This window comes from Dendropsophus ebraccatus, chromosome 5 (assembly GCF_027789765.1).
Source record: "Dendropsophus ebraccatus isolate aDenEbr1 chromosome 5, aDenEbr1.pat, whole genome shotgun sequence".
NCBI lineage: Eukaryota > Metazoa > Chordata > Amphibia > Anura > Hylidae > Dendropsophus > Dendropsophus ebraccatus.
Genome location: NC_091458.1, coordinates 149,216,762 through 149,237,334, shown reverse-complemented (window position 1 = coordinate 149,237,334; position 20,573 = coordinate 149,216,762). Strand labels below are relative to the sequence as shown.

The 20,573-nt window shown below is 46.1% G+C and overlaps 1 protein-coding gene across 1 annotated transcript; it reads left to right on the top strand.

The window, feature by feature from the left end:
- The first annotated feature begins 842 nt into the window (after positions 1 to 842).
- FABP3 (fatty acid binding protein 3) lies at positions 843 to 19,769 on the top strand. Its single transcript, XM_069972625.1, has 4 exons — positions 843 to 970; positions 5,279 to 5,451; positions 15,268 to 15,369; positions 18,142 to 19,769. The coding sequence occupies exons 1-4, from the start codon at positions 898 to 900 to the stop codon at positions 18,190 to 18,192; spliced, it is 399 nt and encodes a 132-aa protein (XP_069828726.1). The 5' UTR covers positions 843 to 897; the 3' UTR covers positions 18,193 to 19,769.
- Positions 19,770 to 20,573: the final 804 nt, after the last annotated feature.

The window sequence follows — 20,573 nt, the reverse complement described above, 5'->3', positions numbered from 1 at the left end:
CTGTACCCTTATTAACCCCTCACACAATACACACCCGGGTACCCAGTGCAGTGCCCTTATTGCTGCCCTCATACAATACACACCCGGGTACCCAGTGCCCTTATTGCTGCCCTCATACAATACACACCCGGGTACCCAGTGCCCTTATTGCTGCCCCTCATACAATACACACCCGGGTACTCAGTGCTGTACCCTTATTGCTGCCCCTCACACAATACACACCCGGGTACCCAGCGCTGTGCCCTTATTTCTGCCCTTTAAACCACAATACACACCCGGGTACCCAGCGCTGTACCCTTATTGCTGCCCTCACACAATACACACCCGGGTACCCAGTGCCCTTATTGCTGCCCCTCACACAATACACACCCGGGTACCCAGCACTGTGCCCTTATTGCTGCCCCTCATACAATACACACCCGGGTACCCAGCGTTGTGCCCTTATTGCTGCCCCTCACACCACAATACACACCCGGGTACCCAGCGCTGTACCCTTATTGCTGCCCCTCACACAATACACACCCGGGTACCCAGCGCTGTACCCTTATTGCTGCCCCTCACACAATACACACCCGGGTACCCAGCGTTGTGCCCTTATTGCTGCCCCTCACACAATACACACCCGGGTACCCAGTGCTGTGCCCTTATTTCTGCCCTTTAAACCACAATACACGCCCGGGTCCGCGTCGCCCCTCACACCAGCCTCCACACAGCGCCTGTAACCACAGACACCCCATCACTCCTGATGATGAACGGCGGTAACCTGTCGCCTGATGCGGTGGGCGGGGCTGTGAAGTATCAGTGCGCAGCCACCACGTGATCGCAGACGAGGCTATATATAGAGCGGCGGAGCTCCGGCACAATCATCTCTGCGGCTTCACATTTGCATCTTTCATCATGGTGGACACATTTGTAGGGACCTGGCGCATGGTGGAGAGCAAGAACTTCGATGAATACATGAAAGGACTTGGTGAGTATGAGGGCAGGAAAAATAAAACTATGTATATGTATAAATATATATTGTGCTAAAGAAGATGCTGTATATGCATGAGATGCCTCTGAGGGAGGATGGATGGGGAGAGTGGGTGAGGCTGGTGCCAGTACAGGGTAGGGATGGGTGGAGAAGTGTCTCTGCACTGGGGTGGGGGGTATATAATAAGGTGGAGGTTAGTCCTGTATTATTCCAGTGAGTGTATAATAGAAGCTGCCATCATTAGGGTTATATCACACACTGGGAGGGGGGACACATGTATGTATGTATGGCACATGGGGGCACGTGTGTGTGTATGGCACATGGGGGCACGTGTGTGTATGGCACATGGGGGCACGTGTGTGTATGGCCGTGGGGGCACGTGTGTGTGTATGGCACATGGGGGTACTTGTATGTAAGACACATGGGGGCACATGTATGTATGTATGGCACATGGGGGCACGTGTGTGTGTATGGCACATGGGGGCACGTGTATGTATGGCACATGGGGGCACATGTATGTATGTATGGCACATGGGGGCACGTGTGTGTGTATGGCACATGGGGGCACGTGTATGTATGGCACATGGCGGCACGTGTATGTATGGCACATGGGGGCACATGTATGTATGGCACATGGGGGCACATGTATGTATGGCACATGGGGGCACATGTATGTATGGCACAAGGGGACACGTGTATGTATGGCACATGGGGACACATTTATGTATGACACATGGGGGCACATGTATGTAGCACAATGGGGCACATGTATGTATGGTACATGGGGGCACATGTATGTATGGCACAAGGGGGCACATGTATGTATGGCACAAGGGGACACATGTATGTATGACACATGGGGCACATGTATGTATGGCACAATGGGGCACATGGGGGCACATGTATGTATAGCACAATGGGGCACATGTATGTATGGTACATGGGGGCACATGTATGTATTGCACATGGGAGCACATGTAGGGTATATGGGGCACATGTATGTATAGCACAATGGGGCACATGTATGTATGGCACATAGGGGCACATGTATGTATGGCACAAAGGGGCACATGTATGTATAGCACAATGGGGCACATGTATGTATTGCACATGGGGGCACATGTAGGGTATATGGGGGCACATGTATGTATGGCACATCGGGGCACATGTATGTATGGTACATGGGGGCACATGTATGTATGGCACAAGGGGGCACATGTAGGTTATATGGGGGCACATGTATGTATAGCACAATGGGGCACATGTATGTATGGTACATGGGGGCACATGTATGTATAGCACAATGGGGCACATGTATGTATGGTACATGGGGGCACATGTATGTATGGCACATGGGGCACATGTATGTATGGCACAAGGGGGCACATGTAGGGTATATGGGGGCACATGTATGTATGGCACATCGGGGCATATGTATAGCTCATAGTGACACATGTATGGCAAAGGGAGCACATGTATGGCACATTATATCCATAAAGGATAACATCAATAATGTCATGAGAACAACGCGTTTCATAATGTCCTGGACACATGGTGGCCTGATGGCTGATATACTAGCCAGTAATACTGAAACAACCTCGCTGTTCAGCCACTAATACATAGGGTGCCATCCTTGTACCCCTGAACAACATCCAGCTTAGTCCAACTAAATATGGAGAAAGAAAAATTAATGACGTTGTCTCCTCCACCCTGGCACTCTTCAGTGGTTACTATGTGAGTTCCCTCATTACTATGGCAGACCCCACAGGAGATCCCGAGTTACATGTAGCCCCCGAGCCCGGTCAGGGGGTCACAACTAGAAAACATCAGCTCACCGTAGCGTAAAGCCCCTGCCTCCTCTCGTGCTGGACGGCTTTATGCATGTTATATCAGAGGAGTGCCTATTCCAATTTCTACACCTGTAGAATAGAAGTAACGCAGATATAACATGCGGCAGCTCCTGCACTTTATATACAGTTGTAAAACATGGATTATACATGATGCACATATCACATAGAGGAGAAATATGGCGCCAGTAATTTGGGGTGAGGCGCCGGTCGGCACATCCACAGTTGACACTTCGGATCCATTCGTTGTACGCAGTGACCCTGACTAGTTTTTCACACTCCACTGAGCTGCCACTTCATTACTGTGACCTTAGGCTAACATGTGAGGACACATAAAGCAGTTACTGTGTATACATACAATACACTTACAGCCGTGTCTCTGACCTTCCTTCAGGCACATGGATTTAGTTACCAAAAAGGACTAATACTCTCTATTGACTTTGTATTGTACTGTGCCGATATAACATATTACTAAATACACATAGGCAACGCTAGATATAAAACAGCAGTCCCTAGGAGCTACAGAACTTTAGCAGCCTGTTTGATTTTTTTAATGAAAACAGGAAAACACAGAAGGAGATTTATCACACCATCTTTTGGTAAGAGTCGCTTAGATGTAGCCACCAATCACAGCTCAGATTTAATTTCTATTATTGCTCTGGTAAAATGGAAGCCGATCTGTAAGTCCCCCTTAACTAGATGAAAGGGGTGCTGCGGATGAAAATAATGTTTTCAACTGGTGCCAGAAAGTTATATAGATTTGTAATTTGTTTCTGTTTCAAAATCTCAAGTCTTCCAGAACTTATCAGCTGCTGTATGTCCTGCAGGAAGTGGTATATTCTTTCCAGTCTGACACAGTTCTCTCTGCTGCCACCTCTGTCCATGTCAGGAACTGTCCAGAGCAGTAGTAAATTTCCATAGAAACCTCTCCTGCTGTGGACAGTTTCTGACATGGACAGAGGTGGCAGCAGAGAGCACTGTGTCAGACTGGAAAGAATACACCACTTTCTGCTAGACATACAGCAGCTGATAAGTACTGGAAGATTTCTAAATAGAAGTAAATGACAAATCTATATAACTTTTTGATACCAGATGATTTAAAAGAAAAAAGTTTCACCGAAGTTCCCCTTTAAGTGCAGAAAACATCATCTAAAGCTATTACTTAGTGGAAATTAGGGACAAAAGCAGATTATTATTATTAGGGACAAAAACAGATGTTCACTTGCACCATATTGGAAAAATCCAGGGATAAATGTAAATGTTGATACTCTCCTTAGTTTACGCTATGCTAAGGAGGCTATATAGGACCGGGAAAGGGTTGGTATGGCATCACCCACCTACATACGGAAAAGGGCTATTACGGCAGCTCCACAAGAGTTATATTAGATTCACACTGCGTTTTTGCTGTCTGTTTAATGGAAAAAATGGATGAAAAAACTGATGCATTTGCGTCCGTTTGGATCCATTTTTCCATTGACTTTCATTATAAAAAAAGAGATCAAAACGGGTGTTTTTTTTTTAGCGTACACAAAAACCTGGTCAACCATGTTTTTGTGTATGCTTAAAAAAAAAAAAAAAAAAAAAACAGATGCACTTTGCTCCGTTTTATTTATTTGTTTAATAATGGAAGCCAATTCAAAAAAGTGATCCAAATGAATGCACACAAATGTGTCTGTTTTTTCATCCGTATTCCATCACCATTATATTATGCTTATAGTAAAAGGAAATCCATAGTAAAAGAGATCCTTGTCTGGGCTCATGTATTTTGCATAATTCCTATATCAGTGGATGGATAGGCTCAGGTTCATGCATGGGACTTCAGTGGGAGAGAAAGGGTTATTTATTCTACAGACCCCTTCTTCAATGTCACTTGACAATTGTGCTTTGTTAACATATGTCCAGCGGTTGGAGGGGGGAGGGGAGCGTTCCTTATGCAGCACACACTGTGTAGGCCTTAAAGAGTGAACGTATTCAGAGACAGCACAGAAAATAAATGACTTGATTCTTACCCACCGCACAGCTGGCACCCTAGGAAATTGCATGGTACCACATTGTATAGTACTATGCACACAATGATTATGTCTGTTAGCTTAAGAAACTGGACTGTGGTTGCTGTAAAGATATTTTCCCTCTCTAAGTTTGAACATTTTACAGAAGTATAGATATATATTTAATAATTCGGCTACGGTCAGGACTATATGTGAACCACTTGTATTAAAGATCTTTCATTTGACCTATGTCCTTGCCAAGAACGCACAACACAGGCTTGCCAGGAGAATCACATGCACTAAATGACCAACCTTATTTCACTGCTCTGACCTTGTCGTGAAGGTTGTGTAAAAATGGCCTGAAGCATGAGGGTAAATCCAATCATGGCAAAATATTACTGATCTCCATACAAACCTGCGTCAATTGCGCTGCAAACGGATTCTTCTTTGATTGTCGTTTATCTTGACAGGTGTCGGCTTCGCCACTCGACAAATTGCAAATGTTACCAAACCCACAACTATAATCAGCTTAGAGGGGGACCTCATTGTGCTGCAGACACAAAGCACTTTCAAGAACACCGAAGTTAAGTTTAAGTTGAACGAGGAATTTGATGAGACCACCGCAGACGATCGGAAGGTTAAGGTAAGGTTGTTGTACTACCTGTCCTCCAATACAGAGTCTACGGAGTTATTTCTTCTGGAGCATTAGGCCTCATGCTCATGTTTCGTACACGGTCTGTACATACGGACGGTGTGCTGCAGAACGAATTATCGGAATTCCTGGCATCATGTATCATTATGATACTGGGAGCTCTGAAATTGTTTAAATCTTCACGTTACTGTACAGTGCACTGAACCATACACAGAACGTGTGTATGAGGCCTTACTAGCAAGAACATGGAGATGCCTGAGCCCCACCAGTAGACTAAGTCAATGCCAAAATTACAAAGATTGCCCCATCTACATTTATATTGTGTCTTATACCCAGTATATGTATCTATGCGTGCTGTCAGTTTCCCATTACTGATCACACTATCAGAGCATATTTACCGTCCGTGCCACTCTGTGATCTGGGGTCTTCATGAAAAACAATCTTTATTCCCGGGCTGACAGTGTCATGGAGGTGTGTCTCCCTCCAATGCTGTGGCTTCAGGTTACCGCCCCACTACCTCCAGAATGACTGACAGCCAAAGGAGGCTGGCAGCAGCCTAAAGCTACAGCATCGGATGGAGAGCAGTTGGGCTTATGGCCCTATTCCACAGTAACGATAATCGGCCGGATCGGCCCCATTTGGCCCGATTCGGCCGATTATCTTTCGGTAAAATAGGAAGAACGATTAGCTGATGATCGTTTCATCGGCTGATCGTTCATTTAGGGCCAGACCTAAAATCATCGTTCCCCCACCGCACATCGCTACGGTTGAATAGCGGTGCGCGGTGGGCAACCGCCGATTTCAGAAGCGTAGAATCATACATTACCTGCAGGTCTTCTTCTCCGCGCTGTCTTTATCCCAGGGTCCCGCACGCTCTATCTTCTGAATGACCGGCTATTCGGAAGATAGAGCGCGCGGGACCCGGGGAGGAAGACAGCGCGGAGAACAAGACCTGCAGGTAATGTATGGTTCTGCAAGGACATCGGTAACGATGTCTTTGCAGCTCTCGCTCAACGATCATCGGGCCGTGGAATAGGCCCAATAAACGAGCGGCGATCTAGCAGATCGCCGCTCGTTTACATCGTTGATCGGGCCCTCCTCGGCCCGTGGAATAGGACCCTTAGGCTGTGCGGAGTGGGTGCAGACAGTTTCACAGTCATGTCTCTATGACACTGTCATCCCAGGAATAAAGATTGTTTTTCATAAAGACCCCGGATCACAGAGCAGCACGGAGGGTGAGTATGCACTGCTCAAATGATCAGCCGCACAGATATAAGCATATATCCGTGCTGTGAGTTTCCCTTTAACATAACCACAAGAGTAGCCAGTTATGCCCTTAAATCTGATTTGGTGATCAGCACATGTTCACCTCTATAAAATAAAGTCTGCATGCATTATTGGTGCCTACACATTGGGATTCATCGTGCAGTTTGAGAAGCACTGCTCACTGGCCTCAACGTTGTTTTCTAAGCCTTGCACCCCATTTACACAGCAGAATTAGATGCTGAAGAAAAGCGGGGTCATTTAGCCGGGGACTGAAGATGATGTAGGAGGTTTGGTATGCTCTGCATCTGGGCAGTGACATATTAAAAGTTGCTTCCGAAAGGCCTGTTATAGCTAATGGGCCGAAACGTGTTGCTAAAAAATGTATTGTTTGGTCTAACTACTTTGTGGTCCCTGATCATGACTGTACCCTGGAATTCTATCACATCTGTGCTGATCCACTCTGAGGGGTTCTACCTGGTCCAGTGATCCAGCGTCACACTCCTGCTTCCTATCTAAGTGTAGCATAAACTAAAATAAGTAGTCCTCTCCATTAAGTGCATGAGCTCAGTAGTCCTGAATATTCATGAGCAGAAAACTCCGCCCACCAGCTGCTAATTGGCAGTCAGCTCTAAATCAGCAGCTGGAGGGCAGGGGAAGGCGTGTGTATATTAGGAGAACGGCTGAACAGAATGATATAAGCAATACACTGATCTGTTCAGCATTTTGTCACTATTTTATGCTGTCTTCATTTAAGGCAGCATAAACCTAGTGACAGATTCTCTTTAAGTACCATTGGTCCTGTTTGGGTTTATAACACAGCGGGTAAAAAAAATAAAGACGCTATTATGTTCCATCAATGATATATACATCCAGTTGACAGCAATGGAAAAGGCAGCATATTGATTTCCTATGTCTACAATCCAATGCTCCTGTCTGTAAAAGGATTATTTCGGTAATAGGTATATTAGAACACTGCTATAAATACAGTCCCCTAGTATATAAGCAAAGGTGTCCAAGTTGGTGACCGTTTAGGTAACTACTCAGTTGGTCACATTATTGCGACCAGTTCCCACTTTTGATGTCAGCAGTGGGTAGCTCATGAAGGAAGTCGTGTGTCGTTAGTTGGTTTGGTGGGTATATAAGATGTGTAATACTTTGTGCACACATATCCAAAATGGCACCACTGTGAATAAGCAATGTGGAAACTGCAGTGCACCATGTGCCATTGATGCGGGAAGCGAATGTTGGCTACAAAGGTGGATCGGGCGTACCAACATGCTCACCGCCAAAATGAGCCATGGGCTACCAGACGTGCGACATGGGACAACTACAGGGGGGGGAGATGCACGGGGGAAGAGTTGCAGAGAAGAGGGAATGTATACAGTATGGGGATTACCTGCAGAGGGGGAGGGATGTATACAGTATGGGGACTACCAGCAGAGGGGGATGTATACAGTCAGTGTCGGACTGGAGTGCTTGGGCCCACCAGGGGAAATCATTCATGGGGCCCACCCTTCAGCCACTATACTTATCTATGGTAACATTAATAAGGGTCCATTAACACGGTGTGATATGGGGCAGCATAGGGCTGCAAACGATTGCTAATCAGCAGGGCAGGAATACACCGAGATGTGCGGCCAACAACAATGATTTATACAGCTGCACAAAAGATCAAATCAGCCGACTAGCGGGCATTTGCGCGTCAGCTGATCTCTGACACTTTTACATGGGGCTTCCTAGGAGCTTTTGTTACCTATAATTGCCCTGTGCAATTGGCTATAAGACAGGTTTCTTTGCATGATAACACTTTATACTTAGATACAAAAGTCATACAGCTACCAATAACACCAGTATATAAAGAGCAAATATCCCCACACATATTACCGCCATACTGTTACTGACCAGATCCTGTATACCAAGACTGATATTACCAATAATACCAGTATATAGGAGGAAATAGTATCACCATACATATTACCGCTATACTGGTGCTGACCAAATCCTGTATACTATGACCAATATTACCAGTATACAAGGGGGAAATATTACCGCCGCTACTACTGACTAGTACCACCACATACTGACTTACACCGTCACCACTGCTACTGAATAAAATCCTCTGTACACAGACCACTATCACCTCATACAGTCATATAGAGGCAGACCCAGCTCTACACAGGCTCTATACACCATATACATTACACTGCAGTTACATCAGGTGACTCACAGGAGACGTCTTCTCTGATCGGAGTTCTTCGCTTTTCATTTTCTTCTCCATCTGCCCTGGGCCATTAGAACTTCTCCGAGCCACGAATCCACAGAATCTGCCAGACAGACATATTAGGCTTCACACTCTGGCACCATCCTCATCTCTCTACACACTGCACATCTGTATTGGCCCCTTTACTGGTCCCTTGTTCAGTCTTCCATATAGATGGCCCCATGTGCATCTACTATAGTAGAAATCCCCCTATGCGCAGTCCCCCTATAGTAGATGACAACCTCTGTGCATCCCCTATACAAGGGGTAGGGAACCTTGGCCCTCCAGCTGTTGCAAAACTACAACTCCCATCAAGCCTGGACAGCCACAGCTAAAGCTTTAGTTTTGCATTAGCTGGAGAGCCAAGGTTCCCTATCACTGCCCAATAGTATATGACCCCCTCTGTGCATGCCCTATTATATACATCCCCCCTGTGTTGTCTCACCTATAAATGGCTCCCCTATGTTGTCCCCCTTATAAATGGTTCCCCTGTGTTATCCATCCCGCATATACTGTAGATAGCCCCCTTTTGTTGTCCATCCCCCTATACAGCCCCCTTATGTTGTCCATCCCCCTATATAGCCCCCTTCTGTTGTCAATCCCCCTATACAGCCCCTTATGTTGTCCATCCTCCTATACAGCCCCCTTATGTTGTCCATCGCCCCAAAACAGCCCCCTTTTGTTGTTCACCCCCCCTATATAGCCCCCTTCTGTTGTTCACCTCCCTATATAGCCCCCTTCTGTTATTCACACCCCTATTTAGCCCCCTTCTGTTGTCCATCCCCCTATATAGCCCCCTTCTGTTATTCACCCCCCTATATAGCCCCTTCTGTTGTTTACCCCCCTATATAGCCCCCTTCTGTTGTCCATCCCCCTATATAGCCCCCTTCTGTTGTCCATCCCCCTATATAGCCCCCTTCTGTTGTCCATCCCCCTATATAGCCCCCTTCTGTTGTCCATCCCCCTATATAGCCCCCTTCTGTTGTTCACCCCCCTATTTAGCCCCCTTCTGTTGCCCCCCCATTTAGCCCCCTTCTGTTGTTCACCCCCTATATAGCCCCCTTCTGTTGTTCACCCCCTATATAGCCCCCTTCTGTTGTTCACCCCCCTATATAGCCCCCTTCTGTTGTTCACCCCCCTAAATAGCCCCCTTCTGTTTTTAATCCCTCTATATAGCCCCCCTTCTGTTGTTAATCCCCCATATAGCCCCCTTCTGTTGTTAATCCCTCTATATAGCCCCCTTCTGTTGTTAATCCCCCATATAGCCCCCTTCTGTTGTTAATCCCTCTATATAGCCCCCCTCCTGTTGTTAATCCCCCATATAGCCCCCTTCTGTTGTTCACCTCCTATATAGCCCCCTTGTTTTTCACCCCCCTATATAGCCCCCGTCTGTTGTCCATCCCCCTATACAGCCCCCTTTCGTTGTCTATCCCTCATATAGCCCCCTCCTGTTGTCCACCCCCTATATAGCCCCCTTCTGTTGTCCATCCCCCATATAGCCCCCTCCTGTTGTCCATCCACCATATAGCCCCCCTTCTGTTGTTAATCCCCCATATAGCTCCCCCTTCTGTTGTTAATCCCCCATATAGCCCCCTTCTGTTGTTCACCCCCTATATAGCCCCCTTCTGTTTTTCACCCCCCTATATAGCCCCCGTCTGTTGTCCATCCCCCTATATAGCCCCCTTCTGTTTTTCACCCCCCTATATAGCCCCTGTCTGTTGTCCATCCCCCTATACAGCCCCCTTTCGTTGTCTATCCCCCATATAGCCCCCGTCTGTTGTCCATCCCCCTATACAGCCCCCTTTCGTTGTCTATCCCCCATATAGCCCCCTTCTGTTGTTCACCTCCTATATAGCCCCCTTGTTTTTCACCCCCCTATATAGCCCCCGTCTGTTGTCCATCCCCCTATACAGCCCCCTTTCGTTGTCTATCCCTCATATAGCCCCCTCCTGTTGTCCACCCCCTATATAGCCCCCTTCTGTTGTCCATCCCCCATATAGCCCCCTCCTGTTGTCCATCCCCCATATAGCCCCCCTTCTGTTGTTAATCCCCCATATAGCTCCCCCTTCTGTTGTTAATCCCCCATATAGCCCCCTTCTGTTGTTCACCCCCTATATAGCCCCCTTCTGTTTTTCACCCCCCTATATAGCCCCCGTCTGTTGTCCATCCCCCTATATAGCCCCCTTCTGTTTTTCACCCCCCTATATAGCCCCTGTCTGTTGTCCATCCCCCTATACAGCCCCCTTTCGTTGTCTATCCCCCATATAGCCCCCGTCTGTTGTCCATCCCCCTATACAGCCCCCTTTCGTTGTCTATCCCCCATATAGCCCCCTTCTGTTGTTCACCTCCTATATAGCCCCCTTGTTTTTCACCCCCCTATATAGCCCCCGTCTGTTGTCCATCCCCCTATACAGCCCCCTTTCGTTGTCTATCCCCCATATATGCCCCTTCTGTTGTTCACCTCCTATATAGCCCCCTTGTTTTTCACCCCCCTATATAGCCCCCGTCTGTTGTCCATCCCCCTATACAGCCCCCTTTCGTTGTCCATCCCCCATATAGCCCCCGTCTGTTGTCCATCCCCCTATACAGCCCCCTTTCGTTGTCCATCCCCCATATAGCCCCCTTCTGTTGTTCACCTCCTATATAGCCCCCTTGTTTTTCACCCCCCTATATAGCCCCCGTCTGTTGTCCATCCCCCTATACAGCCCCCTTTCGTTGTCTATCCCCCATATAGCCCCCTTCTGTTGTCCACCCCCTATATAGCCCCCTCCTGTTGTCCATCCCCCATATAGCCCCCCTTCTGTTGTCCATCCCCCATATAGCCCCCTTCTGTTGTCCATCCCCCTATATAGCCCCCTTCTGTTGTCCATCCCCCATATAGCCCCCCTTCTGTTGTCCATCCCCCATATAGCCCCCCTTCTGTTGTCCATCCCCCATATAGCCCCCCTTCTGTTGTTCACCCCAATATAGCTCCCCCTTCTGTTGTCCATCCCCCATATAGCCCCCCTTCTGTTGTCCATCCCCCATATAGCCCCCCTTCTGTTGTCCATCCCCCATATAGCCCCCCTTCTGTTGTTCACCCCAATATAGCCCACCCTTCTGTTGTCCATCCCCCATATAGCCCCCTCCTGTTGTCCATCCCCCATATAGCCCCCCTTCTGTTGTTCACCCCAATATAGCCCCCTCCTGTTGTCCATCCCCCATATAGCCCTCTCCTGATGTCCTCCTAAAAATAAACAAAAACAACTCACCTTACAACACGCTCCCCCGTCGGTCGCGGGTGTCTTCTTCTCTCTTCACGACAGATCAGCCGCATCCTGTTGAAGTCGCAAGCAGCACGTCGCCTCTGAGCTCTGTGTGCGCCGCGGCGGCTGAGACTTCCGGTACACGCTCCCAGCCGGAAGTCCCAGCCGCCGCAGCGCACACTGAACTCAGAAGCGACGTGCTGCCCGGGACTTCCCCAGGATGCTGCGGATCTGTCGGGGGCGGGAGCGGAGGTGACACTGACACTCTTGTGATCGCAAGCAAACGCTGCTTGCGGTCACAAGAGTGATTGACAGGGCGGGAAGCCTATGGCTTCTCGCGCTCTCAATCAGCACACTACATTTAACTGGAAGCGATTGTTGCGATCGCTTCCAGTTAAAAAGATAGGTGCCGCACCCGAGTGGGCCCCCCGGGAGCACGGGGCCCCGGCTGGGCTTGCTGGCTGGAGACCACATGGCTGCAGTCTCCAGCCCTGTGTCCCCTGACAGGGGGCGGGGCCCACTCCAGCTCGGGGCCCACCGGGGGTTTCCCCGGCCCCCCGGTGGCCCAGTCCGAGCCTGTATACAGTATGAAGAAACAAATACCTTATTACAGAAGGGGACGTGTACAGTATAAGGGAAACTGCAGAGGGGGCATGTGAGTATACAGTATGGGGGAACAACTACAGAGGGGGAGGTATACAGTATGGGGGAACAACTACAGAGGGGGAGGTATACAATATGGGGGAACAACTACAGAGGAGGGATGTAAATATATAGTATGGGGGACTACCTGCAGAGATGGGTTGTATACAGTATGGATAAACAACTACCTTATTGCAGAGGGGGATGTATATTGTATGAGGGAAGAACTACAAAGGGGGGAGGTGAGTATACAGTATGGGGGAACAACTACAGAGGGGGAAGTATACAGTATGGGGACTACCTGCAGGGGGGAGGGAGGAATACAGTATAGGGGACTGTCTGCAGAGGGGAGGGAGGTATACAGTATAGGGGACTACCTGCAGAGGGGGAGGTTTACAGTATGGGGACTACCTGCAGAGGGGGAGGTATACAGTATGAGGACTACCTGCAGAGGGGGGATGGGGTATACAGTATAGGGGACTACTTGCAGAGGGGGAGGTATACAGTATAGGGGAACAACTACAGAGGGGGAGGTATATAGTATGGGGACAACCTGCAGAGGGGGGAGGGAGGTATACAGTATGGGGGAACAACTACAGAGCGGGGAGGGAAGTATACAGCATGAGGACTACCTACAGAGGGGGGAGGTATACAGTATGGGGACTACCTGCAGAGGGGGGATGTATACAATATGGGGGAACAACTACAGAGGGGGGGGGAGGTAAATAGTATAGGGACAACCTGCAGGGGGGGAATGTATACAATATGGGGGAACAACTACAGAGGGGGGGGAGGTATATAGTATGGGGACAACCTGCAGAGGGGGGAGGGAGGTATACAGTATGGGGGAACAACCACAGAAGGGAGGGACCTTCAGGAGGAGGTATATAGTATGGGGGGAAGAACAACATGAAAACTTACAGTATAGGAGCCTAACAACAGTGGGACATACAGTATGGCGGATAACTACCGTATAGAGTGTATACAGTGTATGGGGCATAATGTGTTAGAAATAAGATCTACCCGTGCTGCCCACTGCGGATACTGTGCATAATAACGTGGCTAGTATGTGTATGTGCATATTGTACAGTGACTTCTGTGCTCAATCTACCACTATATCAGTGTAGCATTTTATAGAGAGACAAGTGGGAAGTTGTGCCAAGATAGGTATATATTTATCCTGTGACATAACAGGCTCTGGAAAGAAGTAAATGGATTTCTCCGAGGTCTGGAATGGAAACTATTTTGCAGTCATCTGTTACACGATGGGTGGAAAATGTGCCTGTTGGCTTCCTCAGAAACATATCTGGACATTAGTGTTTAATCTAGAGTTTATCTTCAGATTATTTGGTTCTGACCTGAATTGACCCTTGATTATTATTGGGCTATGTTCACACTGTGTAAAAAAATTAGCAAAGCTGGCTGCTAAATAAATCTAAAATAACGTTTGTTATTACCAAATTATAAGTATCTGCATTAAAGTCAACCGAATGATGGACGCCTACACATAGAGGGAGATTTATCAAACTGTTGTAAAGTAGAGATGGCTTAGTTGCCTAGCAACCAATCAGATTCCACCTTTCATTTTCCAAAGAATTTGTGAGGAAAGAAAAGTGGAATCTGGTTGCTAGGGGCAACTGGGACAGTTCTACTTTACACCAGTTTGATAAATCTCCCCCATGGTGTGTTGGATAATGGACGTCTTTTGACACAGCCGTCAAATAATGTTCATGTCCTTTAAACACAGACGTCTTTTTCTCAATAACGTCCGTTAATCTTTGTAGTTCATACACAGATTGTTTTTTTATTTTTTTGGCTGTCCTTTGGCCGTCATTTTAACAAAATTCAATGGACCTTTAATAATAGCCGCACCCAATAGGGTGTTGAACACGGCCATCATTAAGCCTAAACTCACATAATGCACCAATGGCTGTCATGGCAATGTCGGCCACCCTAGTATGTTAAGCAACAGCTGTTATTTGGTACTCAAAACGAGTACCAAATAACGTTTGTTGAAAATCGTTGTGTGAACATAGCCTGGTAGTGTTTTGCATCCAGAAATTACATGCATGGTGGCAACCATAAGGGTTAGTGAAGTACAGGTGAAGTAAGGCAGACCCTTGTTAACAACGCCAAGATTTCACTAATGGCTTGTGATAAACATATATCCTTACTGACAAATTATGTAACCCATGTTTGAGGAGAGTGTAGGGCCGCATCCAACTTCTGCAGCCACATGGAAATAAATAGCAAATGATCGGGTTCAGGCAGATCGGAGCATGCTCAAGATTAGCACATCTCTACTTGGTGGCTTTGATTTATACATACACCCAGCACTGTGCATGGCAGTAGTAAAAGGCCCTGGATCATGTATAATGTAATTTTGTCTTTCAGTCTCTGGTAACCTTGGAAGATGGGAAACTAAAACATGTCCAGAAATGGGATGGGAAGGAGACCACGCTGGTCAGGGAAGTCGATGACAACAAACTTGTTTTGGTGAGTACAGCAACACTCTATTAAAGGAGAAGTTAAAAATGAATTATGGGCAGGGGGTGGGAGGGAAATAAAGGCACTATGCTTACCAATCCCAGTGCCTGTGCTATGCTGCATCACAGAGTTCCCAGACCCTGCCGGCTGTCATCTTCTCCCTGGTTCCGGGTACGTCACGACCCGGGTTCCATGTCACAGACTGCTGGGATTTAGCCTGCTCAGCCAATGGGTGACTGCAGAGATGTCCCGCCCCAGTCACTGACTGGCTGAGCAGGGCATCCGTCAGCTGGCGGGGTCCAGGAGCAGGACGCAGCAAGTGACAAGTGACTATAACTCCTTTTTTATTTCTCCTCCCCCCCCCCCCCCCAGCTCATAATGATTTTTTTACTTCCCCGCCGGACTTTTATTTTAATACTGTAGACTCTAACAGGAAGAATGTAATATTGTAATATCCTGAACATTAGTGCAGCATTACAAGTTATAGTCATTTTTCTTTTTGAATTTTTTTTTTTTTCTTAGAAAATTGGGAGATATGTGTCAATCCACAGTCAGGTAGGGGCAGAGGTAGAAATGGCCACATGCTGCTTGGTTCTCCTCACCTACAGTACATCTTAGCATACGGAACAGCATGCTAAAATTGTTATCTGTTCTATGTTCTGCTGCTCTCAGCTAAGACAGCGTGGCCTACGTGACAGGTTCCTTTTAACCTTGTGTCAAGGTTACTTTAAATTCCTAGTGCCATAAATAAAACTCCTGTGTGTTTACCTATCTACAGTACCTGTACAAATCACCCGGCGTTACTTAACCTTTGTGCAGAATGCACAACAGAAATAAGGTGGGGGTGCACTATAAAGGGTGGAAGGTTGAGCAGGTGGTGCAAAGAGGATAGGAGGGTCACCCTTCCCTATTCTTTATAGTGCACATTATCCTCACCCCTGAAGCTTTTATAGGCCTTTATAGTACATGTCCCCCAATGCCACACTGGTTGCCATCCAAGCTGCAAGCGCAATTAATAACTAAACTCACTGGTCTATATTAAAGGGAACCAGTCATCTAATCTATGGACATCATGTTATAGAGCAGGAAGAACTGAGAAGATTGATATATATCTTTGTGGGAAAAGATTCAGTATAACTTGTAACATGTTGATTGGAATCCCTGCTCATTCTGTGATAAGGAGTCCAGTGGGCGGAGTCACTCAATAGACTGGACTCTTTGGCATGGAAACATGGAGATTTCAATCAATCAATTACAAGCTATACTGAATCTTTTCCCATAAAGATATATATCAATCCGATCAGCTCCTTCTGCTCTATAACATGATGCCGATAGCCTAGGTAGCATTTTCATAATGACAGGTTCCTTGCTTTACCCTGCTTTGCAATTTTTTTCTTGTGCTTTAAAGGGGTTATCCAGCGCTACAAAAACATGGCCACTTTTGCCCCACTCTTGTCTCCAGTTCAGGTGCGGTTTGCAATTAAGCTCCATGTACTTCAGGGGAACTGAGTTTCAAAGCCCACCCACTCTGGAGACAAGAGTGGGGCAAAAGTGGCCATGTTTTTGTAGCGCTGGATAACCTCTTTAAAGTGAATGTACCACTAAGGTGGTGCAGTCCATTTTTTAAACCACCAGCCAGTTCCCGCCATCTGCGACTGCTTCTTAATCTGCAAACAGTGCAGAAGGCATTTTCCCCAGAGTTATGATGATGTCATGAAAATGCCTGACCCGGGTAATTGATGCCCCATCAGCCAATCAGTGACTGCACTGGAGTCCTGCCTCAGTCACTTACTGGCTGAGCAGAGTCCGGAGAAGTCCCTGCTGGACTTCTCCTTTAAGTGGGGAAAACTGTACAGTTGGAAGAAGCGTCTAGTGCCCTGTTGAGTCAGCTCTATGTCTAGCAGTCAACCATTTCAACCAAAAATAGCCTCCAAGAACCATTTTATAGGGGAAGGGGAGGGGGATCTTTACTCCCTCTCGTGGCAAGAACCAGTGTCTAATAAGACCACGCTTGTAATCACATGTCTGTCTCAGACACAACTGCATGCTGTATTTTGCAGCAGTCCACTTTCTCTGTCTGGGTGCATTATTTTTTTTGGCAATGTAAAAACTGTAAATATATATTTTCTGTTTTTGCAGCATTTGGTAAGTGGCATCTTGGTCTTGGTATTTTAGTAGGTTAGGCGGTGTCTATACATGCAGCCAGCCCTTTAAAGGAGAAGACCGGTCAAAATGAGAAATCTCCTGCAGGCAGGGGGGAACATAATAAAGTGGCAGTACTTACCAGTCCCTGTGCCCCCAGAGCACTGCATGACTGCTCCTGGATCTCCTGCTCCAACCCAGCTGATGGATTGTCTATTCAGTGACTAGGGTGGGATTGGCTAAGTGGGCAATTCATCAGCTGGGTCCAGTGGCGACACTGGAACCTGGAAAGAATTTGGTTCTGGTGGTCAGTAAGCCTGTGACGTGGTTCTGCGGGGGCACAGGGACAGGTAAGTAGAGCTTCATTATTATGTTCCCCCGTGCCTACAGCCAATTTATCATTTTAGCAAGAGTTCCTCTTTAAAATACCTTTAGAAAATATGCTGAATATTGGAACGTATAGTTTTTAGAAAAATGAACATTAGTATTCAGTAGTAAAAAATGAGCAGATACTGAGGTAGGAAACACCAACATGAAAAAAATGTGGCCTCATCTCTATGGCTCTTGCACTACACAATGCTTTATCTATGTAGTTAATAGAATTATACTAATAAGTGTTCTTTTACTCTCTTATAACAGACCCTTACCCTGGGAGATGTTGTCAGCACACGTCATTACGAGAAAGCCTAATAACCAGGCACTGCTGTGTATCACCAATGTATTGTTCAGTCCAATGTCTTCGTAACAACCTCAACCCTTGACTTGCCTGTTTCCTCTTGCACTGAATAGGCTACAGCAGCAGTATTAAAAACCTTTGTGGATTTTCAATGCAGAATTTGTTATTAACTTGCTAAGTTATTACTACTACAGTGCCAAAGACTGCTACATCCGAGGTTCGGAAACCCATCGTGAAAGCTTCCTGAAGGGGTATAAACAAGCGGCGTATATACTTCTTGATTGTCTCTATAATGTGGTATCTGTTATTTATGGCTAGCCATTTCTACTTGTCTCATCCTCTAACATTTGCTTCATTTTGAGTTTAAGGCATTGACACTTCTCACACCGTCTCATCCGCATTGACACTTCTCACACCGTCTCATCCGCATTGCCACTTCTCACACAGGCATCATTTTAGTTAGAATATGGTTTAAAGGACATGTCCCCTGTAGTGTGCTCATCCCTATCCGTTTACAATGCATTTTTCTGCCAGATTGTGGCCTGGGCTACACCTTTGTGGTTTAGTGTGTTGCTTCCACTTTATCCATACCCGAGACCTGGAGCAAATGCAATGCTTGTTTTATCCCTTTAAGATATTTGCTTAAAGGGGTACTTTTTTTTTTCTCTTTGAAAGCAACTAGTGTCAGAGTTATATAGATTTGTAAATTATTTCTATTTAAAAATCTCAAGACTTCCAGTACTTATCAGCTGCTGTATGTCAAGCGTAAGTGGTGAATTCTTTCCAGTCTGGCACAGTGCTCTCTGCTGCCACCTCTGTCCATGTCAGGAACTGTCATGATCAGAAAAGGTTTTCTGTGGGAATTTGCTACTACTCTGGACAGTTCCTGTCTCGGACAGAGATGGCAGCAGAGAGCACTGTGTCAGAGTGGAATGAATACACCACTTCCTGCAGGACATACAGGAGATGAGAAGTACTGGAAGATTGATATTTTTAAATAGAAGTACATTACGACATTGGGTGATTTAAAAAAAAAAATTACTGTTGTTCCCCTTTAAGATTTTATCATCAGTTCTCAAACACCAGATGTGTCTAAAAAGCTAATATAAAACACCAATCTCCATTTTCTCAGGAACTGGGCTTATAGTGCATTACCAGTGGCAGTATAGGTCTGACATGTAAGGAAACATTGTAAAATTCCGAATTTAGTATTTGTATAAGTTCTTCTCAGTGTCCCTTGAGGTGGACCATACATTGTGTCATCCCGATCCTGTCATTTGTGTACTGAGAATGTATTATGTAAATGTATTAAGATCCTGATCTGCTTTATCTGGTCAAGCTGATAAATTTGGATTGAAAACCTGAATTTCAGAGTTTAAAGCAGTCGATGTTTATAACAACCATCAATGGCTGATAACCATTCCTATACCTCGTTGTGAAAGAGGTCACAAGCACTGAACAGAAATTGTACTTTTTTTGCGAGAACCTACATGGGCTGATACCCAGTTATACCATTAAACTAAATGACTCCTATCTTGATGTGTTTTTATACACCAATGACTCTTAATAAAAATGTTCTGTTTAAACAATATTCATACCAGACTGGTTTTTTTTTTATCATAAAATAGTTAAATAGTGAGGGGGCATTCATACGTTCTGTGCAGTTCATAAATACGGACGATGCTACGGAATGTAGTTTGGAGTTAGCGGCATCATCATTCATTATGATGCCGGGAACTCCCAAACCGTTTAAATCTTCGTGCTACTGTTCTGACATGCAAAGATTAAAACGCGTGAATGCCCCCCTAAAGTTGTTTCAACGAACTTTGCAGATAAACAAAAAATGGAACAACTCACTGCTGATGGCAAGATATGAACCCAAAACAGATATGAAAATCACTGAAAGCAACTACGGGGGGAAAAAAAAAATGAGGCTTATGGCATACCATATGGAAATAGTGTACACCATCCCACCACGGTAAGGTGACCCCATACATTGGGTGGAACCTAAGCTAACTGTGGAACCTCCTTGGCTTTTTTAATTGACTTCCAAAAAAAACTGATCAAAAAGCATCCACCATGTGGATCAAAAATGTGGTTGACCATGGTTTTTTTTTGTATGCTAAAAAAAAAACCTGTTCCTTTTCAATCAGCTTTTTCATCCTTTTTTTTATAATGGAAGTCAATGGAAAAACGGATCAAAATGGATTCACACAAATGCATTCATTTTTTTTTTCTTTTTTTTGCAAAAAAAAAAAAAAAAAAAAATGCAAAAATGCAGTGTGAACACAGGCTTAGGGCCCTTACAGGCTCCATTCTGTAATCAGGCGGATTCTGTCATACGCCCAAAGAGGTGACATGTCAATTCTTTGGGTTGACGGCTGAATCCGCCCAA